This window comes from Vombatus ursinus, unplaced genomic scaffold (assembly GCF_900497805.2).
Source record: "Vombatus ursinus unplaced genomic scaffold, bare-nosed wombat genome assembly UNPS02014830.1, whole genome shotgun sequence".
Taxonomy (NCBI): Eukaryota; Metazoa; Chordata; class Mammalia; order Diprotodontia; family Vombatidae; genus Vombatus; species Vombatus ursinus.
Genome location: NW_020954608.1, coordinates 26,901,144 through 26,928,932, shown reverse-complemented (window position 1 = coordinate 26,928,932; position 27,789 = coordinate 26,901,144). Strand labels below are relative to the sequence as shown.

The window sequence follows — 27,789 nt, the reverse complement described above, 5'->3', positions numbered from 1 at the left end:
ATACTTTTGCATCACTTTTTAACCCATGTTGAGTTTTAAATCTATAAAATAAGGTTCCAATTAATTTTAGATAAATGTAATCGGAGATTACACACAGCTCTGTAGGAATAGAGTTCCAGGTATGAACTTCAATATCTGTGAAAGCCCCACAAGGCAAATACTTACTAATGCAACTCTTTTTTTTTTTTTTTTTTTTTTGAAATTTTAAGCCTTCTAAATTATTGGCAAGATTTGGTATTAAAGTTGTTTTAATTCTACCTGAAAGTTTACAAAGTTAGGCATTTTGGAAATTCTCTGTTCATTTTCAAGTGAGCAAATTTAACATCTTGCCCATTAAAGTAGATTGTGGAACATGCCATTTTAAGCAAAAAAAAATCTATTTTCATGTAGCAACGTCTGTATCTCATGTATTTTTGCATATCGCTCCTAAAAACTGGTATGTGTCTCTTTTAGAGCAATCCTTAAAGTATCATGATTGCAGTTTACTGAGTTACTTTTCATCTTTATGTCCTGTTTGTTGAAATAATAGTTATCATATAAAATCTTTAGTATACTAAGAACTGTTACAGTTGAATAGTTTCTAAGTGACATTAAATACAGTGAAAGCAAATTGTTCACAGGGAAGCAGCTGGGGCAGCTGGATTTAATGTTTTGCGATTAATTCATGAACCATCTGCAGCTCTCCTTGCTTATGGAATTGGACAAGATTCTCCCACAGGGAAAAGGTAAAGAACTGTATTAAAGTTGTAAATATTCACTGAGAAAAAGGTTTACTTATTGGCAGTTGTATCTGAAGTTATTGTCACTTAGTTCAGTAGTTCCCAGACTTTGTGGTCCTTTCGATGAGAATTTTTCTAACGGAAGTAATCCTCATAATAAATAGGAACAGAAGCAAAGAAGGAGCATTCAGCAGCCCTGGCTAATCTTGTATTTCCTTTCTCTGGATTCCCCAAGTCTTTACTGATTTGTTGAGGAAGAATTGGATATTGCAGGTATTGCTAAGCCTCTACTTAGTGCTGAAAGCTTAATTTACTGCCAGTCAGTTCATAGGTCACAGGCTGAGAAACAACAGTAGGCACTTTTGAATAAATTTGGCTTGGTTTGAGATAAAGAAAAATCGTAATCGGATTTTGGGACTTGTTTTGATGGTACAATATGAAAAAGTATCTACATTTATATTAGTTGTTGAGAATAGTTTGGGCCTGACTTAGGCAACTGAAAGCACATCTATTCAGATATCCAGCTGAGTTGCTCCAATTTTATTTCATTCATTTCTTGTTGGGATATTATAAATTGTGTATTAGTGTCAGTAAAACACTTGGAGCTGTTTATATGGCACTAGATTAATATAGTATGTTATTAATGGTGAACTTATATATATATGTAAAGGTGAACGATGGCACTAATTTGCTCTGAACCTTTTTAGTTATTTAGTTTAGAAGTTATATTTATAATGTAGCCAACAATCTGACATTGTCATGATAGTAGTGGGGCTTTCCCTGATACTTCCATTGATATTAACACTTTTAAAAATCTGTGATATCACATAGGGAGATCCTAGGGAGAAATTCTCTTTCCCAATAAAGATAAGATTTCTGGATTTCATTTTACACAAATTTGTATTTGCTTATATCACATTCTTTTTTTTCCCAATCACCAAGCATTTTTTAAAAATTTATTTATTTTTAGTTTTCAACATTCACTTCCATGTGATTTTGAGTTCCACATTTTCTCCCCATCTCTCCCTTCCCCCCACCGCAAGACGGCATGCAATTTGATGTAGGCTCTACATATACATTCATATTAAACCTATTTTCACATTGGTCGTGTTGTAAAGAAGAATTAGAGGGGCAGCTAGGTAGTGCAGTGGATAGAATACTGGCCCTGGAGTCAGGAAGACCTGAGTTCAAATAGGTCTTGGACCAGACTCTTGACACTTACTAGCTGTGTGACCCTGGGCAAGTCACTTAACCCCAATTGTCTCGCCAAAAAAAAAAAATCAAAAACGAAAAAAAGAAGAAGAATTAGAACCAAGGGAGAAACCACGAGAAAGAAGAAACAAACCAAAAAAAAGAGAGAGAGAAAGCAAATAATATGCTTCAGTCTGCATTCTTTTTCTGGATGTGGACAGCATTTTCCATCATGAGTCTTTTGGAGTTGTCTTGGATCCTTGCATTGCTAAGAAGAGATAAGTCTGTCAAAGTTAGTCATCACCCAGTGTGGCTGTTGCAGTGTACAGTGTTCTCCTGATTCTGCTCACTTCATTCAGCATCAATTCCTATAAGTCTTTGCAGGTTTTTCTGAAGTCTGCTTGTTCATCATTTCTTACAACACAATAGTATTCCATTACATTCATATACCACAACTTGTTCAGCTATTCCCCAACTGATGGGCATCCCCTCAATTTCCAATGCTTTGCCACCACAAAAAGAGCTGTTATAAATATTTTTGTACATGTGGGTCCTTTTCCTGTTTATAATCTCTTAGGAATACAGACCTAGAAGTGGTATTGCTAGATCAAAGTGTATGCACAGTTTTATTGCCCTTTGGCCATAGTTCCAGATCGCGCTCCAGAATGGCTGGATCAGTTCACAACTCTCCCAACAATGCATTAGTATTTCAGTTTTCCCATATCATCTCCAACATTTATCATTTTCCTTTTTTATCATATTAGCCAATCAGATAGGTGTGAGGTGGTACCTAAGAGTTGTTTTAATTTGCATTTCTTTAATCAGTAGTGATTTAGAGCATTTTTTTATATGACTATAGGTAACTTTAATTTCTTCATCTGAAAACTGCCTGTTCATATCCTTTGACCATTTATCAATTGGAGAATGATTCTTACAAATTTGACTCAGTTCTCTATATATTTTAGAAATGAGGCCTTTATGAGAGACACTGGTTATAAAAATTCTTTTCCAATTTTCTACCTTCCTTCTAATCTTAGTTGCATTGGCTTTGTTTGTGCAAAAACTTTTCAATTTAATGTAATCAAAATGATCAATTTTGCATTTTGTAATGTTCTTTATCTCTTGTTTGGTCATAAATTCTTCCATTCTCCATAAATCTGACAGGTATACCATTCCTTGCTCTCCCAGTTTGCTTATAGTATCAGCCTTTATATCTAAACCATATGCCCATTTTGATTTTATTTTGGTATACAGTGTAAGATGTTGGTCTGTGCCTAGTTTCTGCGATACTATCCAGTTTTCCCAGCAGTTTTTCTCAAATAGTGAGTTCTTATCCCAGATGCTGGAGTCTTTGGATTTATCAAGCAGTATATTAATATAGTCATGGACTATTGTGTCTTGTGTAACTAACCTATTCGACTGATCCACCGCTCTGTTTATTAGCCAGTACCAAGTAGTTTTGATTATTGCTGCTTTATAATACAATTTCTGATATGGCTAGGCCACCTTCTCTAGCATTTCTTTTCATTAATCCCCTTGATATTCTGGACCTTTTGTTTTTCCAAATGAATTTTGTTATTATTTTTTCTAGCTCTATAAAATAATTTTTGGTAATTTGATTGGTATGGCACACTGAATAAGTAATTATATCACATTATTATTATTTTTTGGTGAGGCAATTGGGGTTAAGTGACTTGCCCAGAGTCACACACTAGTAAGGGTTAGGTGTGTGAGGCCAGATTTGAACTCATGTTCTCCTGACTCCAAGGCCAGAGCTCTATCTACTGTGCCATCTAACTGCCCCCCATCACATTCTTAATAAACTTAAACTGTTCCGAATAGAAAGCACTATTTTTCATCACAATATAAAGTGGAAAGAACAGTGGACAAGGTAGGACACAAAGGGTCTGGGTTTGGGTCTTGTTTTTGCCTCTATCCAGCTGTGTGATCCTAGGCAACTACATTAATCCAAGAAACATTGTTTTGTAATAGCAATGATAGGAGCTCTTCCAGCTCTAAAACACTGTGATTCTTTGACAACTTGTGTGTCTTTAAAAATCTTTTTTCTTTTTTTTTTTTTTTTTTTTTTTGAAGCAATGTCTTGGTCTATAAACTTGGAGGAACGTCCTTATCTATTAGTGTCATAGAAGTGAACAGTGGAATGTACCGTGTTCTTGCAACAAACACTGATGACAGCATCGGTGGTGTGTATTTTACAGAAGCCTTGGCCCAGTATTTAGCTTCGGAGTTTCAGAGGTGAGTCCTGATTATGATATCCATTTGTATTCCTGTTTGTCTTCAAGTGTTATTATTTTAGCAATTTAAGTTAGCTGATATGGATCGCCATGCTCTGAGGGAAAAAGGGTTTTCTCAGCTGTCAGACCCCAGACGGATGAATTTCTGAACTTGAGTGCTCACTCATTGCCCTGAACCAACTAGTAAAAGAACCGACAGGCACGCCACATACTTCTAGCTTGGAGTTTTTATCCCCTTCCAGAAAGATAGTCGTGACATCTTTGTTCTCTGAGCTTGCCCCTTAAGTGGTATTTAAAAATGCGATCAGAATGTATCATGAAATGGGCAAAGGTAAAAAAAATTGGATTTTAACAAGACATGTAATATGCTAGAACGTGAAAGCATTATTGAAGGTACTGTGTTTTGAATGTGTTAGGCTAAGTGGATTTGATCTCATCAAATTATGTTAAATGAAAAAAATCCTTTAACAAGCTGAGTGTATAAGTATCTTTCCACGAAGTAGAATTGAAGTGAAAAATGTTGTTTTGGTTTAGTGTTTCTGGTTTCTACTGTTACTTTATTTCTGTTCCAGGCTCTCAGTAGGGTTTAGAGTTGAGGAAGTGGACCAAGTAATGAAGTAGTTAGCAGAACCAGGCAGGGATAGTAAGAGTTGGAGATAGGACATCAGGACAGCACAGAGATGTCAGGTGTACAGTTATGGTAAAAGGCATAAATATATGCATAGAACCCATCCTTTCTGATGCTACCATTTTCAGCTCTTTCTTTTGTTCCATGACGTCTCACATCCCAACAAATACACTCCAAAAAACCTCCAGTGTACAAAAAATGAAAGTGCTGTTATCTACTATTATTCAAAAATAAATTGTACTCTGAAGTCCTTATTTTAAGCAAATAACAAGTAAATGTACACACTAGAATAATTTGTTCCTATTTAAGCATCATAGAAATTTAAAGAATCAGTTTTATATCCCATCTTATTTCGTGGATCTGTTATTTTGTTGGTATAGGTCAGGAATGGGGAACCTGCTGCCTCGAGGTCACATGTGGCCCTCTAGGTCCTAAAGGGTAGCCCTTTGAATCCAAACTTCACAGAAGAAATCCCCTTTATAAAAGGATTTGTTCTGTAAAACTTGGGCTCAGTCAAAAGGCTGCACCCAAGGACCTGTATACATGTGGCCTCGAGGCAGCAGGTTCCCCACCGCTGGTATAGGTATTCCCTCCATTGATGCAGATTGACACCACTTTACAGTTTAATAGGAATTTTTCCAAAAGCTACTGGGCTGACTTAAGTAGTTGCTATTCACACATGAGCATTAGTTACTATTATTGTTCTCTTTGGCAAGGAGATATGTTTGATATAATGTACTACAGCATGACTTTTTTTTTTTAACAAGTTTTTTTGTTTCTTGTTTTTTTTGGAGGCAGTGGGGGTTAAGTGACTTGCCCAGGGTCACACAGCTAGTTAGTAAGTGTCTGAGGCCAAATTTGAACTCAGGTCCTCCTGACTCCAGGGCTGGTACTCTATCCACTACACCACCTAGCTGCCTCCTGACGAGTTATTTTGAAGAAAAACCCCATGCAGCTTATTGGTGCTTGGGTTGGCTTCTTAGATAATACTATATCAAAAATCAACATACTTTGAGGCTTTATTAAAGATTGTAAAGGCACAGGATGTAGGTTTCTAATTTTAATTCAATATCTTTGACCCAGTTGCATAACTTTATCTGTTTGTCTACAAAAATACTTGTATCTACATGACAAAAGGCCATTATGGGAAAATGATATCTGTAGCATAACCTTGTTAAGTAGGAAACATTCAACAGTTCAAGGCACTAAATAAATTGATTTTTTATTTGAATTAGAGATCCTTCCTTTGGGATAATTTTCTTTGAAGGATCGAAAGGAATTAGAACCTAGAAAGTGAACAATTCTGATATTTAATGTAATATAACTTTGTTATCTCCTTAGGGTTTATTTATTTTTTCAGTTACTGTGATTCCTGACTGATCCGATGATTTTTAAGCGTCAGAGATTTTGTTTTGAATTTAGGTCCTTTAAACATGATGTAAGAGGAAATGCCCGAGCCATGATGAAATTAATGAACAGTGCAGATGTTGCAAAACATTCATTATCAACTTTGGGGAGTGCAAACTGCTTTGTTGACTCACTGTATGATGGTCTAGATTTTGACTGTAATGTGTCCAGGTAAGACTGAATAAAAAGGTAAAATTCTTTCTACCATGTTGGAATAATTGACTTTTATGAACTAATTTTTAAAAACTGATTTATTGAATCGTAGTAAAAAGGGACCATTCCTTTGAAACTTTTGGACGTTTTTGACACATTAAATACTATGCCTTTTTATTCTATAGCTGAAGATAATTTGTGAAAAAAATCCCAGATTTGGTCTGTTTAACTTGAAGAAGTGAGATTTTTAGTTTGAAGTTCTTAAAATCATATAGAACATATCAGTTTATATGTACAGTATCTCTCTAAGTAATTTTGCTCACTTTAACAGAACCTGCAATGGTTCACTGCTGGTAAATAGTTACTAGCCACTAGATTGAGAATCCATATTGATACTATTCAATTAGCCTTCTGTCTTTGACTCTATTGAACTTACTTCTTGATGATACTTAGTAAGTGTAAAGGTAACTTACAGAAAATCACATAGGATTTCTTTATCATTTGTGTGAAATCTAGGAAGTGGTTAACAAAAGTCAGAGAATTCTTTTCCATAGTCTTCACAGAAAGACTTTGTCCTCTCCCTTTTGGATAGCATAGAAGCAAAACTGCCTGTAAACAGAGAAATTCCCAACTCAGTCTAATAATCCCTTTCAAATTGTGGATTTGATCATTGAATAAGTCGTAAGATGTCACCAGAAATTATCTTAGAGATTTTAATGTCCTTCAAGGACCCAAAGATTACACTACTTTCATTGGTTATAAACTCATTCTGAGTTCTTAATGCTCCTTCTACTATCAATATGAAATCTTTAGGTGCTTTACTAAGTTGTTTGTAGATACTTTGACCTGTTAGGGTTTTTGAGTGTTTTTCTTGTCCAGGATAAAAGATTGGTAGAATGGTTAATTATTAGTAATATTACTAATATTTTAGATATACTTAGGATATTTTGACAGTCATGTGGCAGGTATTCTACTTATTTTTATTTGAACTTGACTATCTTCAAACATTTGTAAACTTGAGTTTTAAAAAAAAAATGCTGTTGCACTGTTAAGTTGTTTACCTACTACTATAGGCCAAGAGTTTGCTCATCTAATTAAAAGATACTTATTTTATGCCTACCACTGTGCTGAGACCTGGGAATCTAAAGAAAAAGTGAAAATAGTTCCCACACTCAAGGAGCTTACATTCTAATGAAGGAGACAAAATGGACATAAATAGATATATACAACATACGCATAGGGTTAGATACAAGGTAATCTTAGAAGGAAAGATACCAGCATATGGAGAGACCAAGAAAGGTTTTTTTAAGCCGAGTCATGAAGGAAGCCAGAGATTTTAAGAAATGGATGTAAAGGGGCAGCTAGGTGGCGCAGTGGATAGAGCACCGGCCCTGGATTCAGGAGGACCTACGTTCAAATCCAGCCTCAGACACATAACACTTACTAGCTTTGTGACCCTGGGCAAGTCACTTAACCCCATTGCCTAACCAAAAAAAAAAAAAAAAAGAACAAAATGGATGCAAAGATGAAGAACATTCCAGGAATGAGAGAGAGCCTGTGCAAAGAGGTTCAAGATGGGAGATTGAACATTATGCCTGAGGAACAGTGAGTAGGCTGGTATGATTGGACTGTAGAATGTCTTGAAGGGAGTGATCGGAAGTTTTGAGGAGCTTTAATGCCAAGCAGCAGCGGAGTTTATATTTTATCCTACAAGTTAATAAGTAGTATGGACTTCATTAAGTAGGGGGGTGACATAGTTATTACAGTTTTTGATAACAGGTTATTTTCCATTAACTACTAATTTAAATATTACCCTTTCATATGAAATATGTCGTGTTTGCTGTAACCAAACATTTTCATTTTTTTCTTTTTTGTAGGGCCAGATTTGAACTTATATGTTCACCACTTTTTAATAAATGTATAGAAGTTATCAAAAATCTCTTGGAACAAGTTGAATTTACATCAGATGACATCAACAAGGTAATGTATATTTCCCCTCCTAATGTGTTTGTTGTTATATAGTGTCAGCCTAGGAGGGAGTTAGGCAGTTTATCCTCTTAATGAGAAGAGTATTAATATCTATTTAAACATTTTCTGAGCATGTGCTTGTGAATTTTTAAAAATTAGTAGGCTGTATACTATTTGTAATACACCTTTGTACTGCCCATTGCTTATCAGGTGCATAATTCCCTTCAACATTAAAAAACAAATTCTTTCAATTTACTTAATACAAGAGCAATTTATGATATGGCCAAGATTTGCTTTAAAAAGCATTTGGATGGAGGAAGTTTGCTTTTAAGATCTTTGTGTGGTGTCGACTTTTTAAAATTCTGTTGATTTTAAGAGCTGTTTAAATTTATGAGACATTTTGAAAATGGTTCTCAAAAAGGGCTGTTCAACAAAAGAGAGTTATGTTGCTAATGGAAGATTGCTCGTTATATGTTAACTGCCATTAAAAAATTCCAAGTTTACACAATATCTGTATTCACAAATTTTGGAGTTAGGAAATCATATTTAATTTAAAACTAATAGATTCATTCATATGCTAGTGTTACTCTCCATTATTCTCCATTCTTGTTATCTAATTCTTATTGAACATCAGTGACTTTGTTTAGGGAGCTTTACACAACATAAAATTAGATACTCCTCAAATATTTGAATTCCTGCCTATTTATACTTGTACTGACATACTATGTGTACTTAATCTTTTCATTAAAAGTATTGCATTCTGGGGGCAGCTAGGTGGTGCAGTGGATAGAGCACCGGCCCTGGAGTCAGAAGGACCTGAGTTCAAATCTGGCCTCAGACCAAACACATGACACTTACTAGTGGTGTGACCCTGGGCAAGTCACTTAACCCCAATTGCTTTAAAAAAAAAAGTATTGCATTTCATGAAGACTTTTTTGGGTCATTTCTTAGTATATTACCACATAAAATTAAGCCAGTAATAAGTGCTTTTTTTGATACTAGTGATCATACAAATAGAAAAGAACATTCTGGCAAAGGCTAGATTTAGGCCCAGGAATGTAGAGTTGTACTGTTCCATTTTGCTTGTCTCTAGGGAAGACAACTCCTTCTGAGTCTAGATAAACCTATTCTTTTTTTTCCTTCTTCAGCTGGTAGTCAATTAGTCTGTCAATGAACAGATTTATTAAGTGCCTGCTATGTTCCAAGTAACCATGCTAAGCACTGGAATACAAAGAAAGTCCCGCTCTCAAGGAACTCAATATTGACTTATACTATCTTTGCCCTCAGCTAAGGGCTAATTTAGCATTTCCCCAAATTTCCTATCCTAACATACAAGGGGCCCAGTATTTATCAGTTATGTCTCTTCCTTACCCTATTCACTTTTGAGATTGCAGTGACATACAAACTTAGAGGGGAATGTGAGGATGTTTCTCATGAACTAAAGATTATTTAGTTAAGTGTATCCCATGTTATGCCATCCCCTATATTGTGTGCCTTGGGAAGGGTCTTTTGTAACAAACTCTAAAAGGTTCAAAGATACTATGGTACTAGATTGTTCTTTATGCCATAGACCTGTATTATATGGACAAGTTCAAGGCCTTTACTAGGTTCTGTTCTAAGAGAAGGAATTGTCAGTTTTATGCAGCTTTATGAAAGAAGCATCCAAATATGAAAATTTTCAGTGCCAACTAGTAGATATTTTGTTATTATTTTTAAAAGCCCCTTAGAAATAATGCTTTCCAAAGTGAGAACTGTCACAGTTCCAAGGGGTAAGTAATGAACTAACCTTAAGGGTGAGAACATAGGTCATATCGTGCTTTCCCTAAGATGACAGATCACAGCACTTGACTCCAAAGCACAACCACACCACTCCCTTCACCTGTTATTACCAAATACTTTCCCACTTCACCCCCTCCCACCTTGGCTTTCCATTGCTCTGCAGCCTCCCATACTCTTCCCTTCTCCATCTAGTATCCACTCCCAGTTGGTCATTTGTATAAGGAATAATTGTAGGCAAAATTCACTTTTCCTCCCACCTCCAAGTGTCTTCATGCCCTGTTGCTCAGATCGCCCAGTAAGAGCACCAAATCCTCTCCCTTTTTGTTTTTTGGAGGGACAGAGTGAGCAAGCATAGGATGAGTTGTGATCTACATTGCAAAACCCATGTTTTCTTTCTCACCAAACCTACCCCTCTTCTGAACTGTAGTATTTCTTTTGAGGGTACTATCAGGTTTTTGACCTTGATGTCATTCTTGACTTTTTACCTTTGTGCCATTTATTCAAATAGTTGCCAATCTTATTACATCTACCTCCACAGCATCTTCCATCTGTCCCCTTCTCTATACTCATACAACCACACTCTCTCTCATCAGCTCTCCCTTAGACTATTACAATAGCCTCCTAATTGGTCTCTCCCTTCTCTAATCCATCCTTTATGTAGCTGGTCAGAATGATTTTCCTGAAGTGCTTGTCTGACCATGTCATTCATTAAATTTCAGTGGTTCCCTGTTTACTCTAGGATTAGATATTACCTTTAGCTCATCATTTAAAATGTTTATGTATGTTTTATAGTTACATACTTTATTAAAAATAGTACATATAAGTTATTTAAATAAGTAAATATACATAGATATTCTAAACTTTTTTTTTTTACTGATGGCATTACAAGATAAAAAAACTTTGGAGACCACTGCCTTATTTAGATGGTGTTGAAAGCTACTGTATGTCCTTGTAGTGGGTATATCTCAGGATCCCCTTGAGTTTCTCAGGGGATTTAAAATCCCTGAATTTTAGGGGATTTTAAATCAGTGAAAAAATTGATAAAAATTCAGTGCCATATGCTAAGATAAATGTTGATTCATGGCACAGGTAATGGAAGGATCTATGATTTCTAAGTATAACATAAAAGTTGATAGTAATATAATGATGAAATTTATATTAGTATATATTCTAAAGTGCTTCTGCTAAGCATCTGTTGTAGGTTTACAAATCCATAAAATAAGTAAACTATAATTTCTTTTCAAATAGGCTAGGCATAAAATTCATACCATAGTTTCTACATCAGTAAATTGCTAATATTTACATATTTTGAAGCATTGTGATTTCTTTTGTTTTGATTCTCCATCCACCAGTAAAACACTAGTACATCTGTTTTCCCTTAACCCCTCCAACTTTGACCATTCCCATCTTTGCCATTTTGGTAGAAACCTCAAGATTATTTTGATTTGTATTTCTTTTATTAATGATTTGGAACATTTTTTCAGATGGTTCTTGATAGTTTGCAATTCGTCTTTTGAGAACTGTTTGTTCATATCTTTTAATCACATCTATTAGGGAATGGCTCTTGGTTTTATCTGTTAGTTTTCTATTTAGCTTGGATACCAAACCTGGATCTGAAAAATTTGATACAAAGATTTTTTTTCCATTTGACTGCTCCCTTTCTTATCCTAGATGCGTTTTATTTTTGCGGAAGCTTTTCAGCTTGATGTAATTAAAGGTATCTATTTTATCTTTTGTAAATGCCTCTGCTCCTTGTTCAATTAACCCATAGCTATGAAAGGTTTATGATCTGCTTCACTTCTGATTTTTTATGATTTTTAATATTCAAGTCACATACTGCTTTCTTTTCTAAATATGTGTGCTCCTTCCTTAGAGATTTTGTTTCATTTTTTTATCTTCATTTATTCTAAGTATTAATGTTGTCCTTATGAAAAGTCTGTTTTTTCCTTTGAGTCTGTTTACAGTTATTATGGAGTTACTCTCTCTTTCGGGAACACCTTTATTTAGATTTTTCATAATTTTTGATACTGGTCAGTATTTCCTTTGACTTATTCATCTTTTCTATTTTAGTTCCTGAGCCAGAGTTTTGTGCCAGAGCCATGTTCCACCCCATTTCTCTTTTGCACTGACATCCATCTCCCATAGTTAAGCCTCTCTTGGATCTTTGAGGTTCAAAATGCTTGGGTCTTCAGGTCATCTTTGGAATCTCAGTCCAGATTGCTAGGGACTTTAGAGTCCCTGGGCTTGAGGTATTCCAGTAAGCATGTTGCCGTACTACATACTGGTCATTGCCACTGTTCCTTAGCACTTCCAAGATCTCCACCCTGAGTTTTCCTGATGACTCTAGGTCTTTCTTAGAAGAACCTTCCACTCTTGCTGCCTCCAGACCCAGAGCTTTTTCGGCTACATATGCACCTGTCACCGGTCACACTGGAAGTCTCCATTTTCTGTTGCCTTCAAGCTTCTCATTGACCCTTTGTGCAGTTTTGGGGTAGACGTCATTTACTGTAGATTCTCATTAGATTTGGTTTGGTGTGAACTTAAGGGTTTTCTGGCATATGGGAGCTGGCTATTTGCCTCCTATTCAGGAAGCTCTTTTGGTTGGAAGTTGTCATAGGTGATCTTTGATAGCTGTGTCTGGAAAAATCATCACCACATAGTCCCCCTGATAATGAGACTTTCCGTGATTTTCTTGGTTGGGCTTCAGACAACATATATTCCAGCTATCAGCAGACTCTTATTTGACTCATACTTCCCAGCTTGGTGGGGTCTGCCAGGCTTGTGTGCCACCAGTTGAGCCTTCACGAGTGCACTATCATTTCTATAGCATAGTCAAGCATGAAAGCAGAAATTTAGTGATGTTAGAAACTCCACATTCAACAGAATATTATAAGAAACATAAGAAATTAAATATTTTTTGTACTAAATAACTACAAAATGTTGTCTAATATTTCATATGCAATTAGATACTGTGTTGTTTTCTAATGAGATTTCACAAAATGCCTGATTAAAATCAAGGATGCTTTTAATAGCTCCAAGGAATTTTTAATACTTCATTACAAGATTGACACTGTTTAATTCTGAAAAACACATTATTCAGACAATAAGAATGAATGCTTTTTTCCAGGTTGTACTTTGTGGAGGGTCAGCTCGAATCCCAAAGCTACAGCAGCTGATTAAAGATCTTTTTCCAGCTGTTGAGCTCCTGAATTCAATTCCTCCTGATGAGGTTATTCCTATTGGTGCAGCTACGGAAGCGGGAATTCTTGTTGGCAAAGAAAATATTTTATTGGAAGAGGAGCCTCTTGCTATTGAATGTTCTGCAAAAGATATTTTAGTAAAGGTGTGTCCATCTTTTCTAAATATCATAATAAAACTTACTAACTTTTGTTATAACATTCTTACAAGATAACGCACCATCTAAAATCACGAAATTTATTATGTTAAAATTAATGACAGACATATGGTTTTTGCCTGTTTAGGGAGTGGATGAATCAGGAGCCAATAGATTCACCATACTGTTCCCATCAGGGACTCCTTTGCCAGCTCGAAGACAACACACATTACAAGCCCCTGGAAGTATATCCTCAGTATGTCTTGAACTCTATGAGGCAATCGGAAAACATTCTGCAAAAGATGAAAATAAATTTGCACAGGTGAGAATATTGAGTTTACATATTATCAAAAACAACAAGTTTTTGTCTTTCTTCTAGAGTATTATCTGTCTAAAGTCACATCTACAACTTTTCCATATGTGGGGTAGCTAAAACTACAAAATTGGATACTAAGTTATACATGGGCCACATGACAGATAACAAGAAAAACAGCAGTTTTTGGATGCCTAGCAATTCAGAAAAGGAAACAAGGGGGAACAGAATTGGGCCAGTGTTAATGGCCTCAAATGTATGCTTTTGAATCATAATTGGTAATTTAAAATGTGAACTTCAAGTTTTATTACAAAGAGGTGAATGCAACCTAATGTTTATCACTAAGATTTTGGTGAAGGGGATTCATACTGCAACCCAAGCGTAAACATTGTTGAGAAGGTGTAGCAGAAAAGCACCAAGTATTAAGAAATGCACTTCTGCCCCAGTGCCCCTATTCTGAATTTAGAAGCACAGAGAAGCAGTGTAGTGTGGTAAATGGAGAGGCATTTTCAGAGCCAGGAAAACCTGGGTTTAAGGTCTATCCCTGACCTGTACAGGCTGTGTAGCCATGAGCAAGGCCCTTAACCTCTGAGTGCTCTGGGCAATTTTCTTGAGACTGTAAGTTTCAGAGAATGTTCCAGCCTACATTGGTAGAAGGAGTTCCTCTTCTGTGAGTTGCCTATAACAATGAAATCATAGCTCTAGTTGGAATCCAGTGTAGAACATGTGAGTGAGAATAAAGAAATGTAGTAAAACATGGAAGAACTATTATTATGGTAGCATACTACAGGTAAATTTGCCAAATAGAGAATAGAGATGAAGCTTTGCTAATACAGACTGGTACAAGATAGGGAGCACTATCATCTGGAACTCTCATTCTGCTAAAATGCTAAATGCATAGGATAAATTCTTGACTCATCTTACTGATAGTGTCTTCTTTCCAAAGTAAAGAAAGCAACATGAGGAGGGACTGCTATTCTGGTTTTAATTATGACTAAAAAAGACCTGATTGGAGAAGTGGAAATAACAAAAACCCTGGGAGAATGTGACCATGTTATCTTCAGTTTGAAGTAGCCAAAGAAAGAAACAGCTCATAGTCAGAAATGTAACCCTAGATTTTATAGAATCATAAACTTTGAGCTGTAAGGGACCTTAAGAGGAAATCTAGTTCAGCCCCACGTTCTGTAGAGAAGGAATCTGAAACCTCTGTGAGGTTAAATTACCCATCCAAGGTCACACATACTAAGTGACAAAATCATGACTTGAACCCAGGTGCCTGATTGTAAATCCAGTACTTTTTACCTTAGACCATGCTAATAGATTTCATGAAGTTCAGAAAATGAATAGGTATAGTCCTATGGACAGGAATTTTAAAAGGAAAGATGGCTGAAGAGGAATGAGAAATAGGATTCTGACAACACAACTGAATATATTCCTAAAGAAGAAGAAAGCAACTGCTGTGGTTTAAGAGGAACTTCTTTGATAAGCTATGTTGAAAGGTCATATACAAAGATAGGAATGAAGGATGGACTAATTAAATAGAGTGGCACAAAATACTAAGATTAGTTTCCAAACAAAAATGAATTGAAATATACAAAAAATATTATGGACAGTACAAAAGGCTTTCTTTTAAGTTATGTACAGGGCAAGAACAAGAACTAAACAAGAGCTAGATCCCCTGTTAGTGACAAATGATGTAATGTAACAGACATTAAAGCCCAAGTTCTAAGTATTTAATTTTCAAAAAATCAATTTATAAAAAGCTTTTCAGAAAAACCATTATATGCACTTGTAAAACAACATGCATATATTGGGTTTCTGTCAATAGTTTAATTAACAGAAAGTCATTATTAAAAGGAAAGCACTATTTGATGAATCTGCTATTTTAAGATATGCCATTAAGATGGAAAAATGCATTTGATTGCAACATCTATTCCCCTTCATTTGTTTTTCTTTAGTACCAATAGATTGGTATAGTCTGATTTATATTCATCACAGAGAAATTGGCAGCAGGGAAATTACATATAGAGAAAAGCTAAACAAATGACCCACGATGCCCAGTTCATGTTCAAAACAAGACGATTTTGGTCTCAGAAAAACTTAGTTCTGTTTAATAAGTATTAAGTGCCTTTGTATGAAGTACTTATTGGCGCTAAAGTTTTTAAAGATGAAAAATAACACTTCCTTCAAGGAGTTCCAACAATAATAGAGAAGAGAAGATACATACAAATACTCATGTACACAAATAAGTATGATATAGGACAGAAAGTGATCAAGGTAAAGGATTACCATATATAGTGCCATGAGAAATTTGAGGAAGGAAAGATCACTTTTTCATATGGCATAAAGTCTTTCAATTTAGAACCAATGGTGCTGTGCAGATTAACTGGGACAACATAAAATAATTACATGTTTTAACTTATACAATAACTTTTCAATATTTCACATCTTTAAAAAAAAAACACCAAAATGCAGTATATCATCCTTCTGCTGCAGTGCCTCATTTTAAATGAGTTGGTATTGAATTCACAATATTCTGATCCTTACTGTTCATCATGAAACCATATGTTTGTCACACTGGATATTAAGCATACCTTTAATAGTCTGTTTTTCCAAATTTTCATTGGAGTTTAAATCACAACTTCCCAGGCCACTGAAGCATATTTATCTCCATCTCTTGGATAAATTTCCTAATCATTTGTGACAGGTACAAGGTCACGATGCAGTATTTTATCTCCATTTAGGACTTTCTGTGATTCTGTAACAGTTCCGCTTTTCAGTATATCAGTAGATTTGTCAGAGTTCATCATTTCATTTCCTCAATGGTAACAAGACTTTCAGGCCCACTGGGATTAAAAAAAAAAAAGTCCCGGACTATGAATGTTTTATAGTCTGGTAAAGATGTCCAGAAGTTCACTTGGACTTCTGAAAATGCTTTCGGTGTATTCTTGAATGAAAAAGCACATCTTAGGAGGTGGAGCCAAGATGGTGGAGTAGCAGAAAGACATATGGCAAGTTCCTGCCTCTCCCACCCAGAATTCCATCAAACATCCATAAAACTTGGCAGACCAAGTCCTGATGGGCAAATCCAAGGAAAAGTCACAGTGGGTCATCTATCCAGCCCAGGTCAGCATAGGGGAGACAAGTTTGTGGACACCAGGGAAAGGATTTGGCCAGAAGTGCATTGCATGGGGCACTCCAGCTCACAGAGAGCGTCTGGGCTAAAGGTTTTAGTTTACTCCTGTACAAAATGTGAGCCTGGACTAGATATCCTCTAAAGTTCACTCCAGCTCAAAGTTTATGATCCTAAAAAATCCAGAGTTACATGTTTGACTCTGGGCTATTCCCTTCTTTGGCTATTTCAAGAGGACATCCTAAAACCATACCTGTGCACTTCATGTAGGGTGTGGGAAAAGGTGCTAACTGCCAGCTTTGTTGCCCACTACCCAGTTCTGGGTCATAAATCCAAGCAGACTGAGGAGACTTCCTCCATGAGTGACTTTCCATGGTCAGGAGTGGCAGGCAGCTCAGAAGCAAGCAAGCAAGCAGCATTGTAACTCAAACCCAACTTCTCACCCACACTAAAGCCTGCAGAGGAATTCTTGCAGGATAGAAACTCCAAATCAAAGGGTGGGGCTGGGGAGGTTTTGTGGGGGGGAGGCTGCAGTTCTGGCAACAAAGCTTCCCAGCTGGGTGATAGTGGGTGAGTCCAGCAGCAGCAGTCTCCTGTTGCTCAGAACCAGATAAAGGTGAGGAACTTGCACAACTCAGACCAGGAAAGCAATCTCACTTTGCCTTAGATCAGACCACTTTGGGAACACTTAAAAGGTTTCAGGTTCTGAGCCTGAGCTGTCCTTGAGATCCTGAAATAACACAACAGTCAATAGCCCAAGAAAGCAGCCCAGGCTTTCCCTCCATAAGCATATAGAGCCCAGCTTTGACGTCAAGTCCAAAGTCAGAAAGTAGGCTGGATGAATGAGCAAACAAAAAGAAGAACCCCACCATAAGGAGATATTGTGATGACAGTAATGCTTGAGAGACAAACCCAAAAGAAAAGAATGACTCCAAAATATCTAAAAGCAAAGTGTTGGGGGGGGGGGAGAGGGGGGAACGGAGCAGCATAGGCACAAATTCAACTAGAATTCCTGGGAGATATGAAGCAAGAGTTTTTAAAAAGTTTAAAATTTTTTTGTTAGTCCAGTGAGAATTCTTGAGTAAAAAAGTTGGAAAACAAATGAGAACTATTAAAGGAATTGGAAAAGGGAATAATTTGATGCAAGAGATATAAAACCTTGCCCAAGCAACAAACTTCTATAAAATTTGAATATACAAATAGAAGCCAATGACTCCATCAGACAATAAGATATTTTAAAACAAAATCAAAAGACTGAAGAAAAAAAAACAGAAGATGTAAAATATAGCAAAAAACAACCCACATGGAAAAAAGATGGAGGAGAAAAAATGTTGAGAATCATTGCACTTTCTTAATGCCATGACTAAAAAAGGAGCCTAGATACCTTTTTTCAAAAAATCTTAAAAGAAAATAGAGGGCAAAGTGGAAATAGAATCTCCCATTGACTTTCTGATAGAAACTCCAAAATTAAAACTTCCAGGAATATCATAGCCAAAATTCAGAGCATACAAGTCAAAGAAAAAGTACTGCCAGCAACTAGAAAGAATTCAAGAACTGAGGAGCCACAATCAGGATTGCACAATTTAGCAGCCATCACTTTAAAGGAGCAAAAAGCTTGGAATTCTAGAAGGCAAAGGATATAGGCCTATAGCCAAGAATAACTTAATCAGCAAAACTGAGTATAATGCTGTGGGTCCAGGGAGAGAGGGAAAGAGAATTAATCTTTAGTGAAATAGAGGACTTCAAAACATTTCTGATGAAAAGATCAGAGCTATGGGTACTTTGAGATTAAAACACAGGAGTTAAGAAAAACATAAAAAGGTAAACATGAATGAAAATGAGCAGGAGGATAAAACTGCTTACCTTCTAATATGGGGAGTTGATGTGTGTATGTGTATATATATATATGTATGTATATATATCTATGTATGTGTGTGTATATATATAATATATATATTATATATAATATATATAATATATATATATAATATGTTTATATATGTGTGTGTGTGTGTGTATATATATGTATATATATACACACTGCCCTCTGAACCCTATCATCATCATGGGCCATAGAAGGAGTATAATTAGACATGGCCTGGGAATGATTCTGTTATAGCTTAAGAGAAAAACAGAAGAAAAGGATTATACTGTGGGAGTAGGGGAGGAAGATTAGGGCAAATTATCTCATCAGAGTGCAGAAGTAGGTATCTGTACAAACGAGGAGGAGGAACTGGAGAGGAGTTGCTAACATTTGAACTCCACCCTCATCTGAAATGGTCAGAAAAGGAAGAATACACACAAACATACACACCTAGAAAATTGGCCATAGAAACAGACTTCTCAAAAAAGGAAATAGGAGGGAAAGGGGAATGGGGAGAATCAGAGGGAGAGTAGATTAAGAGAGAGATTAATCCTAAACAAAACAAACTCTTAATGATGGACAAAAAAATTGTAGCTCCTTTAAAGTGGCAAAGAATGGGAATCTGAGGATGTGCCACAAATTGGGGAGTGGCTAAAGATGTCATGTTATATAAATGTGATGGAATATTGTTGTGCTGTAAGAAATAATGAAGCAGGTGGTTCCAGAGAAACTTGGGGAGACTTAAATGAATTGTTCCAGACTGAAGTTAACAGAACCAGGAGAACAATTTTTACAATGAGAACATTGTATAAAGACAACAACCTTGAATGAATCAAGAATTCTGATCAATGTAATAACCAACTGCGATTCCAGAGGATTAATGGTGACTCATACTACCACTCTCCTGATAAGAAAAGTGAAGGACTCATAATACAGAATGAGACATTTTTTTGGACATGGGGGATTTGTTTTGCTAGACTTTATGTGTTTGCAACAGAAGTTTTAATCCTTAATTGGGGAGGGGGAGTTTGGGGTAGGAGAATGAGAAGGTGGATTTTTCCTGATTAAAAAAAATTTTTTTAAGCAAGTTTTATCAGCAGAAATTATTTTCCCATCTTTAGTACTACAGTCTTTGTATCAACTTGCTCATGACTATTTTTTCTTTATAACAACAGTTGGCGCTTTTTTTTTCCTGGTTTCGTTATTGTTCTTCCAACTTGGAAGAAGCCTGTACTGTTCCTTAGAAGAATCAGTAACAATTCCTCTAGCTACCAGTTCCCTCTGAAGGTCTTAGCTTGTTTTCGAAGTTGGGCCATTTTGCAGCAATCATTCTTAGCTTGTTTTTCATTTTCAGTCCCATTTTCCCTTGTGCTTTGGTATGAAATTCATCCAGTTTCATTGTGGGCTTGGATAATCCTTGAAAAGTATGAATTTCTACACCAACAGCCACTGCCAATATCTCTAACAGTCATGGAAAGTGTTCTCTCTAAAAGCTAAAATGTTTACTTGTTTCCTTAGAGTAATATCCTTAAAAATCTTAGAACCTTAAAAACCATAGAATTAAAAACACAACGAAAAAAGCAGTGCAGCATGTGTGAGTGGCATGAAATCTAGCATTCAACATACAGAGGACTAACCAAAAGTGGAAAAAACAGCTCAATCTGGTTTTATCTGGTCCAGGTCTGACATTTGAAGTCAGCCTCACTTTAGATTCACACATCACCCCACTCACCTCCCAGCCTCAAAAAGGAGACTACACACAATCATTCCCATCATGAAATCATCAAAATATTTGCTTATCCCAAGTAATTCACACACCACGACAATTACCTTATACAAAAAAATTAAAACGGACACATAACAATTTTTACTTCTCTAGTTCTTCCCCGTCTGCTCTCTCTGGTCTAGTCCAGTGACATATAATTCTCCTTATATAGCCACGGTATCCAATTTAAAAAGAATAATTTTTATTCTCTGAATTTTAAATCTTGTCATGTAATAGCAAGATTGAACATTTCTAGGTTTCATAATAAAGGTTGATCTTTTAAGATTACTAATTTATCAATTTATAAGTTAAGATGATGCTTTGTTGAATCTTTTCTAACATTCTTTCTCTCATAAACAGATTATCCTTCAGGATTTAGATAAAAAAGAAAATGGGCTCCATGATATATTAGCTGTTCTCACCATGAAAAGGTACAAAAAGTAAAATATGCTTACTGATGTTAAAAAAAATTAGTTTTTAAATTTTGAGAATTTCTGTATTTCATGAGTCAGTTTGTTGGTTTACTTTGTGAAAACTAGGCAAAGCCTTTTCAGTATTGAAAATCTGTTACTGATATCTATAAAGAGTTTACAAACTGTTCTTTATGCCTTGAGCATTATTTTGTTGTTTAAATCATGTTTCTTTTCAGTAAATTACGATATATTCTCATTTGAAAAAAACAGACTTTACATTTAGTTGTACTTTTAACCAAAAAAAGTGGTCTTTGCTGTTTAAGCAATATCCATCCTTGGAAATTATATGGTAAAATTTCCATTGCCTGCTTGCTCAAAAATAGTCAGTTCTTTACTTATAGCTATAGAGTGTCTCCAGGCTCGTTTTTACCACATCTTGGTCCCACGTAATATAAAAATATTAAATTTTATTATCATAGGATCTCACGTGATAACTTTTTGTACTATGTAGAGAGTCATTTACCAAAATATACCTGAGAACAGTAGGGAGAAGCTATATTTTCCTCTCCTGGTAAGGCCGATGCCATAATGAATTAATATGGGCTTTTTAAAGATCTGTTCATAACAAGAAGTATATAATCAAATTTATTATGAGTGAATCTTTTATAATCAGTCATCTAATGCAAAGGACTCTTTTTTTTTATCCCACAAGCCATACTACTAAGAATAATTGGAATAGTTAAGGAACTGTCTAGTTTACATTGTGCTATTAGATTGAAAGATATCCTGACCCATTTTAATTCCACACAATTTAAACTTAAATTTGATATCACAAGTGGCTGTTTTAGCCAAATGATCTTGAAAGAGAGTGCTTTAAAGGGGGGGGGGGAGCTCCACAAGTGTGGCACATGAGATGTTCTGTTTAAAGCTTTGAAAATGAAATGTATTTATTTCAAATGTAAAGTCTACTTCCTGAAAACTAAAGTTGCTATAGCTTTTCTCCAGAAAGCAGTGCCTCCTCAGATACCTTCTTTAAGAATTTCCATGACTTTTTATAACAAGCCTGTGCATTTTTCTTTGTAGGGATGGATCTTTACATGTGACATGCACAGATCAGGATACTGGAAAATGTGAAGCAATTACTGTTGAAGTGGCATCATAGTACTTTTGAGAAAGCATTTTTTCATTACTGGAATATCTGTGTCATTTTGTTTTTGTTCAGAACTGATGTTTATATTAAAACATTTTTTAATGAACCATGTAATCTGTTTTTATTGAACTAAATTAGAATGCTTTTTTTTTATTTCTTTAAACGTTTAATGAATTAGACATAGAAAAAATATAATTGTTTATGTAACTGTTTAGAGTGAAATTATTCTGAGTGGGTAAGAAATTAGTATTTAACTTTCCCCCTTTTAAAACTGTGTTTTGAGAAACATTTGGCTTATAAGGGTTGTTAAACTGAATGTGTTCCACCCATCAGGGAGAATTCAGTGGCTGATGAAAAATTTATTAGACAATTAATGGGAGAATTTGTTATTTGTCCAAACTTATAGTAGAACTCATTGTTACCATGGAGGGCCAGGAGACAGATAATCTAAACATTAAGTCTATCTCCTTTTCACCATCATTTAGCAAAGTTGAAGGGAAAGACACAAGGAAAATCTAAGCTTTATTGACTGATACCACCAGCACTTCCTACAATTGTTTTTCACCCAACACTATACATTTGCCTTTTATTATTGGATTGTATGTATATATCTAAAACATCTATTTTATGTTTCCAAAAATGCTCTAAATCTATGTTGTAATCCATGCATAATGGTTAAATGTAAAAGAACTTAAGTAACTTATTAATGGACATTCTGCAGCATTAGTGACACAATAATTCACAGCTGAAACTATTTAATACAATTTATTCTTTTGTAGTACCTTTAAAATTCTTTAAGTAAAAGTCTCAGTTCTTTATTTCCATGTTCTTTGACTAAGTACTTTTCTATTATCAGAAATGTATCAAAATTATGAAGAGTAGAAAATAATACTTTTATAAGTCAAAAAGCATATTTGAGAAAATTTTATTTCTCATTAACTAACACGGTTTAACTCCATTTATGTGAATATTTATATAGTGATCCTGAGGGCTTCTTGAGAGGTTTTTTTTTTTTTTCAATTTTTAAATACAGCACTGGAAATTCTACATTACTTTCCATGCAAATATACAGAATCAATTTTGAAGTGAATGCAAGTCATTTATCTTTTCAATACACACAGACTAGTCAGCACTACCATATTTGAGTGCTAGGGAAGGATGGATGGTGGCCAGTAGCCACATGTTGGCAGATGATATTGTCCTAATTGTATCAAGACTTGAAATGCTCATGTTTTTCCTCAGAGAAGTTCATGGTTACTCAGAGATCAGTTCAACAAATCTAGAAAACAGAAGAATACCTGTTGTCTACCTGTGACATGCAGCTAGATGTGCAGTTCATTAAGTTAGACCATCCGTACCTGGATGGACACTGCAGATGAACCACTGGCTGGGACCAGAAGTGAACAGAAGAAAGTAGACTGAATTGCTTATGGGTAATTACATAGAATTTTGACACTCCCAAATTGCTCCCTGACATAGAACCCAAATTTATGAAATGACCATTCTTCTGGTGATTTTATATGGCTATGAATCATGGTATACGGTCAAACTTCAGGTGACTCAGAGGTCAATGAATGTATAATAGGTAGGCTATGACATATTACCAGTGACGATCTGTGTAGAAATGGCATAAGATATATCATCCAGGAGATATATTAATAGGAAAAAGAGGTGGGCAGTCACATTTCAAGAGCAAGGATTAAAAAGGACATTCCTCAGCCTTTTGAAGTAGAGCAGATGTCATCCCTATTTTGCATATTAGGAAACTGAGAGCACTGAAACTAAATGATTTGTCCCAGTATCTCTATCCAAAAATGCTGGAGCTAGAACTTGGAACTCTATCTTTTGAGTCAAAGACTATGGTTCATACTGTTACAGTACATCACCTAGGAAAGCTAAAACACAGAGAAATGAAGTGATTTATTCTTGGTGTTTCAAAGATTCAACTCATTACCCCAATAGCCTTGTTTTGCTACTTGGCCATTTGAATTGTATCATCTTTCTCATGTTTGTCCAATGTAGATTCACTTAAATATTTTGGGGGAAAAGTAATAAAATACTATGTACCTATTTTGGAAAAATACTAGGTATACAACAATCTTAATTTATGGAACAGATTTTAAAAATTCTTTATCTTGTCAAAGGATACTTCATTTTATAAAATATTTAGCACTCCTCTGGTATGCACTGAAAATTATTCACTTTATGTAGGTTTGATAAGTAAAGTATAATTTTAATTTTCTCCCTCTGTCTATCTAGTGTTAATTCTTTTAGGAGACCTTTGTGGCTTCAGAATCAACTATTTATTTCTTAAGCACCTTTTATGTTCCGGACACTGTGTAAAGCACTGGGAATACAAATCTAACAAATACAAATAATATTAATACAAACCTTTTCTTAAACCTGATCATCCTTAATCTCTGTAGTAATTGACACTGAAAAACACCATCTCTTCTGGTTACTCTCCTTTCTAGGTTTTCATGTAACTTCTTATTTTCCTCCTATCTATCCAATTGCCCTTCTCAGTTTCCTTCACTGATTCTGCATCATGTCAGGCCCCTTAACTCTGGGCATCCCCTAAAGCTCTTGTCCTGGGTCTACCATCTCTCTTGCTGATCTTATGCCAGGGGCAGGGAACCCGTGACCTTGAGGCTACATGTGGCCCTCTAGATCCTCAAGTGCAGCCCTTTGACTGAATCCAAACTTCACAGAACAAATCCCCCTAATAAAAAGATTTGTTCTGTAAAACTTGGACTCAATCAAAAGGCAGCATCCAAGCACCTCGAGGCTGCAGGTTCCCCACCCCTCTTACTCTCATGTGTTCAATCATCACCTCTCACCTCTAGATCTACATAATCAGCCCAAGTCTCTCTCCTGAGCTACTCATGGATCTCCAACTGCCTCTTGGACAACTCTGCTGATGTCCTATAGGCATCTCAAATACAATGTGGCCAAAAACAGAACTCATTCTTCCCACCACATTCTCTCCTTTTCTGAACTTTCCTATCACTAGCAAGGCACCATCATCCTCCTAATCACTCAGACCCACTCATTACCACTCAGTGTAATACCTTGACTCCTTACTCCCATTTCCCTCATGTAATCAGTCTGTTGCCAAGTCTTATCATTTTACTTCATAAATCTATCTGTCCCTTTCTACTCATACAGCCACAACCTAAGTTCAGGCTCATATCTTGCCTGGACTACTACAATAGCCTCCTAACTGGACTTCCTGCCTCAAGCCTCTCCCTACTCTATTCATCTGCCAAAGTGATTTTTATATAGTATAGGCCATGTATTCCATCCCCCACTGAATGAACTCCAATAGCTCCCTTTTACCTCCAGGATCAAATATAAAGTCTTTTTGGCATTTAAAACTCTTCATAACAGGGTCCCTCCCTACCTTTCCAGCTTTTTTTATACCTTAACTCTCCTCCCCAAACTCTGCAGTCCAGCTACACTGGCTTTCTTGTATCTTTTCAAACATGACATCTCCTGTCTCTGTGCCTTTGCACTGGCTGTCCCCCAAGTCTCAAATGATCTGCCCCCTCATCTCAGCTTCTTAGTTTCCTTCCTTCCAGACCCAGCTCAAATTCTACCTTCTGAAAACCTTTCCCCAACCCCATAGCTGCTGCTGCCCTCCCCTTTGAGACGTTCATCTACAGTACTCTATATATCTTGAATCTTCCTAATAATTTGTATATTGTATCTCCCTTTAGAACATAAGTACCATGAGGGCAGGGAGAGTTTGGTTGGTTTTTGCTTCCTTTGTGTCCCCAGAACTTTGCAGAGTGCCTGGTACATATCAAGTACTTAATAAATGTTTGTTGTCTGATAGAGCCAAAAGTGAAATAGACCCTGCCCTAAAAGAATTTATATTCTAACATATACATTTGTTTATACAGAATATATACAAAATGAATACAAGGTAGTTTCAGGAGAAAAGACTGGCACTGGGAAAGGTTTCCTGCAGAAGGTAATGTTTAAGCTGAGTTTAGAACGAAATCAGAAGTTCCAAGAGGTGAGGAGAGCCAGCTTTCCAGGCATGGGGGAGGGGTCAATGCAAAGGCACAAGAAAGGGGAGATATGCGTGATCTATAGGAGGAAAAAGTTCAAGTAGGCAAGTATGGCTAGACCATAATGAAGTATGTGGAGGGGATTAATGTATAAAACGACTGGTAGATAGGATGTAAGAGCTTTAAATGTCAAACAGCAGGATTTATATTTGATCCTAGAGGTAACAGAAAGCCACTGAAGTTTCCTGAGTAGTCAGGAGACATGATAAGACGCAGACTTAAAAATCATTTGATAGCTGAGGGAGGGAAGCAAGGAGATCCATGAAGCCACTGCAATAATCTAGGCAAGAGGTGATGAGTCTGAACTAGGGTGGTGGCTGTGTGAGTTAGTGAAGAGGACAGATGTTGTAGAAGTAGAATCAACAAGATTTAGCAATTGGATTGTGCGGGGTGAGAGAGTGATTTGAGAACAATGGAGGTTTTTAAACTGGGTGCCTGGAAGGATTGGTGGTCTTTCAGACAGAAATTAGGAAGTTCAGCAAAGGAATAAGTTTTTGAGGAAAGATAAGTTCTCTTCGGGGCATGTTTGAGATGCGTAAGGATATTCAACTTGAAATGTCTAGTAGGCAGGGTAATGCTCAATAGAGAGACTTGGGCTAGATCTATAGATCAGTCATCTGCAGTAGAGATGATAAATTGAAACATGGGAGCCAGGGAGGTTACTGAGAGAACAGAGACAGAAAAGAGACAAAGCTAGGAGGCAGCTAGATGGTACAGTGGATCATGTAGTGGTCCTGAAGTCAGAAGACCTGAATTCAAATATGGCCTCAAATAAATACTAGCTATTTGACCCTGGGCAAGTCACTTAACTTCTGTTTGCCTCAGTTTCCTCAACTGTAAAACAGAGATAACACCTACTTCCCAAGGGTGATTGTGAGGATCAAATGAGATATTTGTTCTTAGCATGGAGCCTAGCAAAAAGCAGATACTACATAAATAATGATGTTATTATTAGCTTTGTGAATATGTCCCTATTTAGTGGGCTAGACATGAATGATGAACTAGCAAAGGAAACAGGCAGGGTCAGACAGGTCCACAAACAGGAGCATCTAAGATCTCACTATCTACAGGTAATTCCTGTAAAAAAAATTATTGGACTATACACCAGATCCCCTCCATGTCAGTTGCACATGTTTTTGGCAAGCACACACATCACTCACTGTGTTATGCTTTGCTTCATATTAAGGATAATAGATAGGGTCACCTAACAAGGTTATCTTTACTGGTTTTGTCCTTCGAATTATATTGTACGCTTTTGATAGGTTCATAAAAGGCCTCTGGAGAAGTTCTGATAAGAGTTTTCCGTGGTTAATCCTGGAGTTTAGGTAATTGTGGCGGAACCACACAGCAACTTAATTTCCTACCATTTTAATTAAAGTGACGGAATTGATCACAAGTTGGATGTCAATTGACTTTGTTTTTTAGTCATGTCAAAGAAAAATCTTGTTTATGTCAAAGAAACAGCAAAACAAACAAACAAAAACCCTTCAAAGTAGAGAGTAAAAACCTGGGCCTAACTTGAGGACTGTTCCTCAGTGACAGGCAAACGTCATCTTATATCTGATTAAGTCAGAGACTTTTGCACAAAGTTTTAAAAAGGGGTTTTGCGCCTGGCTCACCGTAGGCGCTTAATAAATGCGC

At 36.1% G+C, this 27,789-nt stretch overlaps 1 protein-coding gene across 1 annotated transcript in view; it reads left to right on the top strand.

Moving 5' to 3' along the window:
- The window catches only part of HSPA14 (heat shock protein family A (Hsp70) member 14), a 33,444-nt gene extending 11,277 nt beyond the window's left edge, over nucleotides 1-22,167 (top strand). The window contains exons 7-14 of the mRNA XM_027838599.1: nucleotides 621-725; nucleotides 4,005-4,166; nucleotides 6,216-6,371; nucleotides 8,231-8,333; nucleotides 13,228-13,443; nucleotides 13,583-13,756; nucleotides 20,870-20,940; nucleotides 22,006-22,167. Coding sequence (XP_027694400.1) covers nucleotides 621-725; nucleotides 4,005-4,166; nucleotides 6,216-6,371; nucleotides 8,231-8,333; nucleotides 13,228-13,443; nucleotides 13,583-13,756; nucleotides 20,870-20,940; nucleotides 22,006-22,084 — 1,066 coding nt within the window. The 3' untranslated portion in view covers nucleotides 22,085-22,167. The remainder of the gene's footprint in view (nucleotides 1-620; nucleotides 726-4,004; nucleotides 4,167-6,215; nucleotides 6,372-8,230; nucleotides 8,334-13,227; nucleotides 13,444-13,582; nucleotides 13,757-20,869; nucleotides 20,941-22,005) is intronic.
- The last annotated feature ends 5,622 nt before the right edge of the window (nucleotides 22,168-27,789 follow it).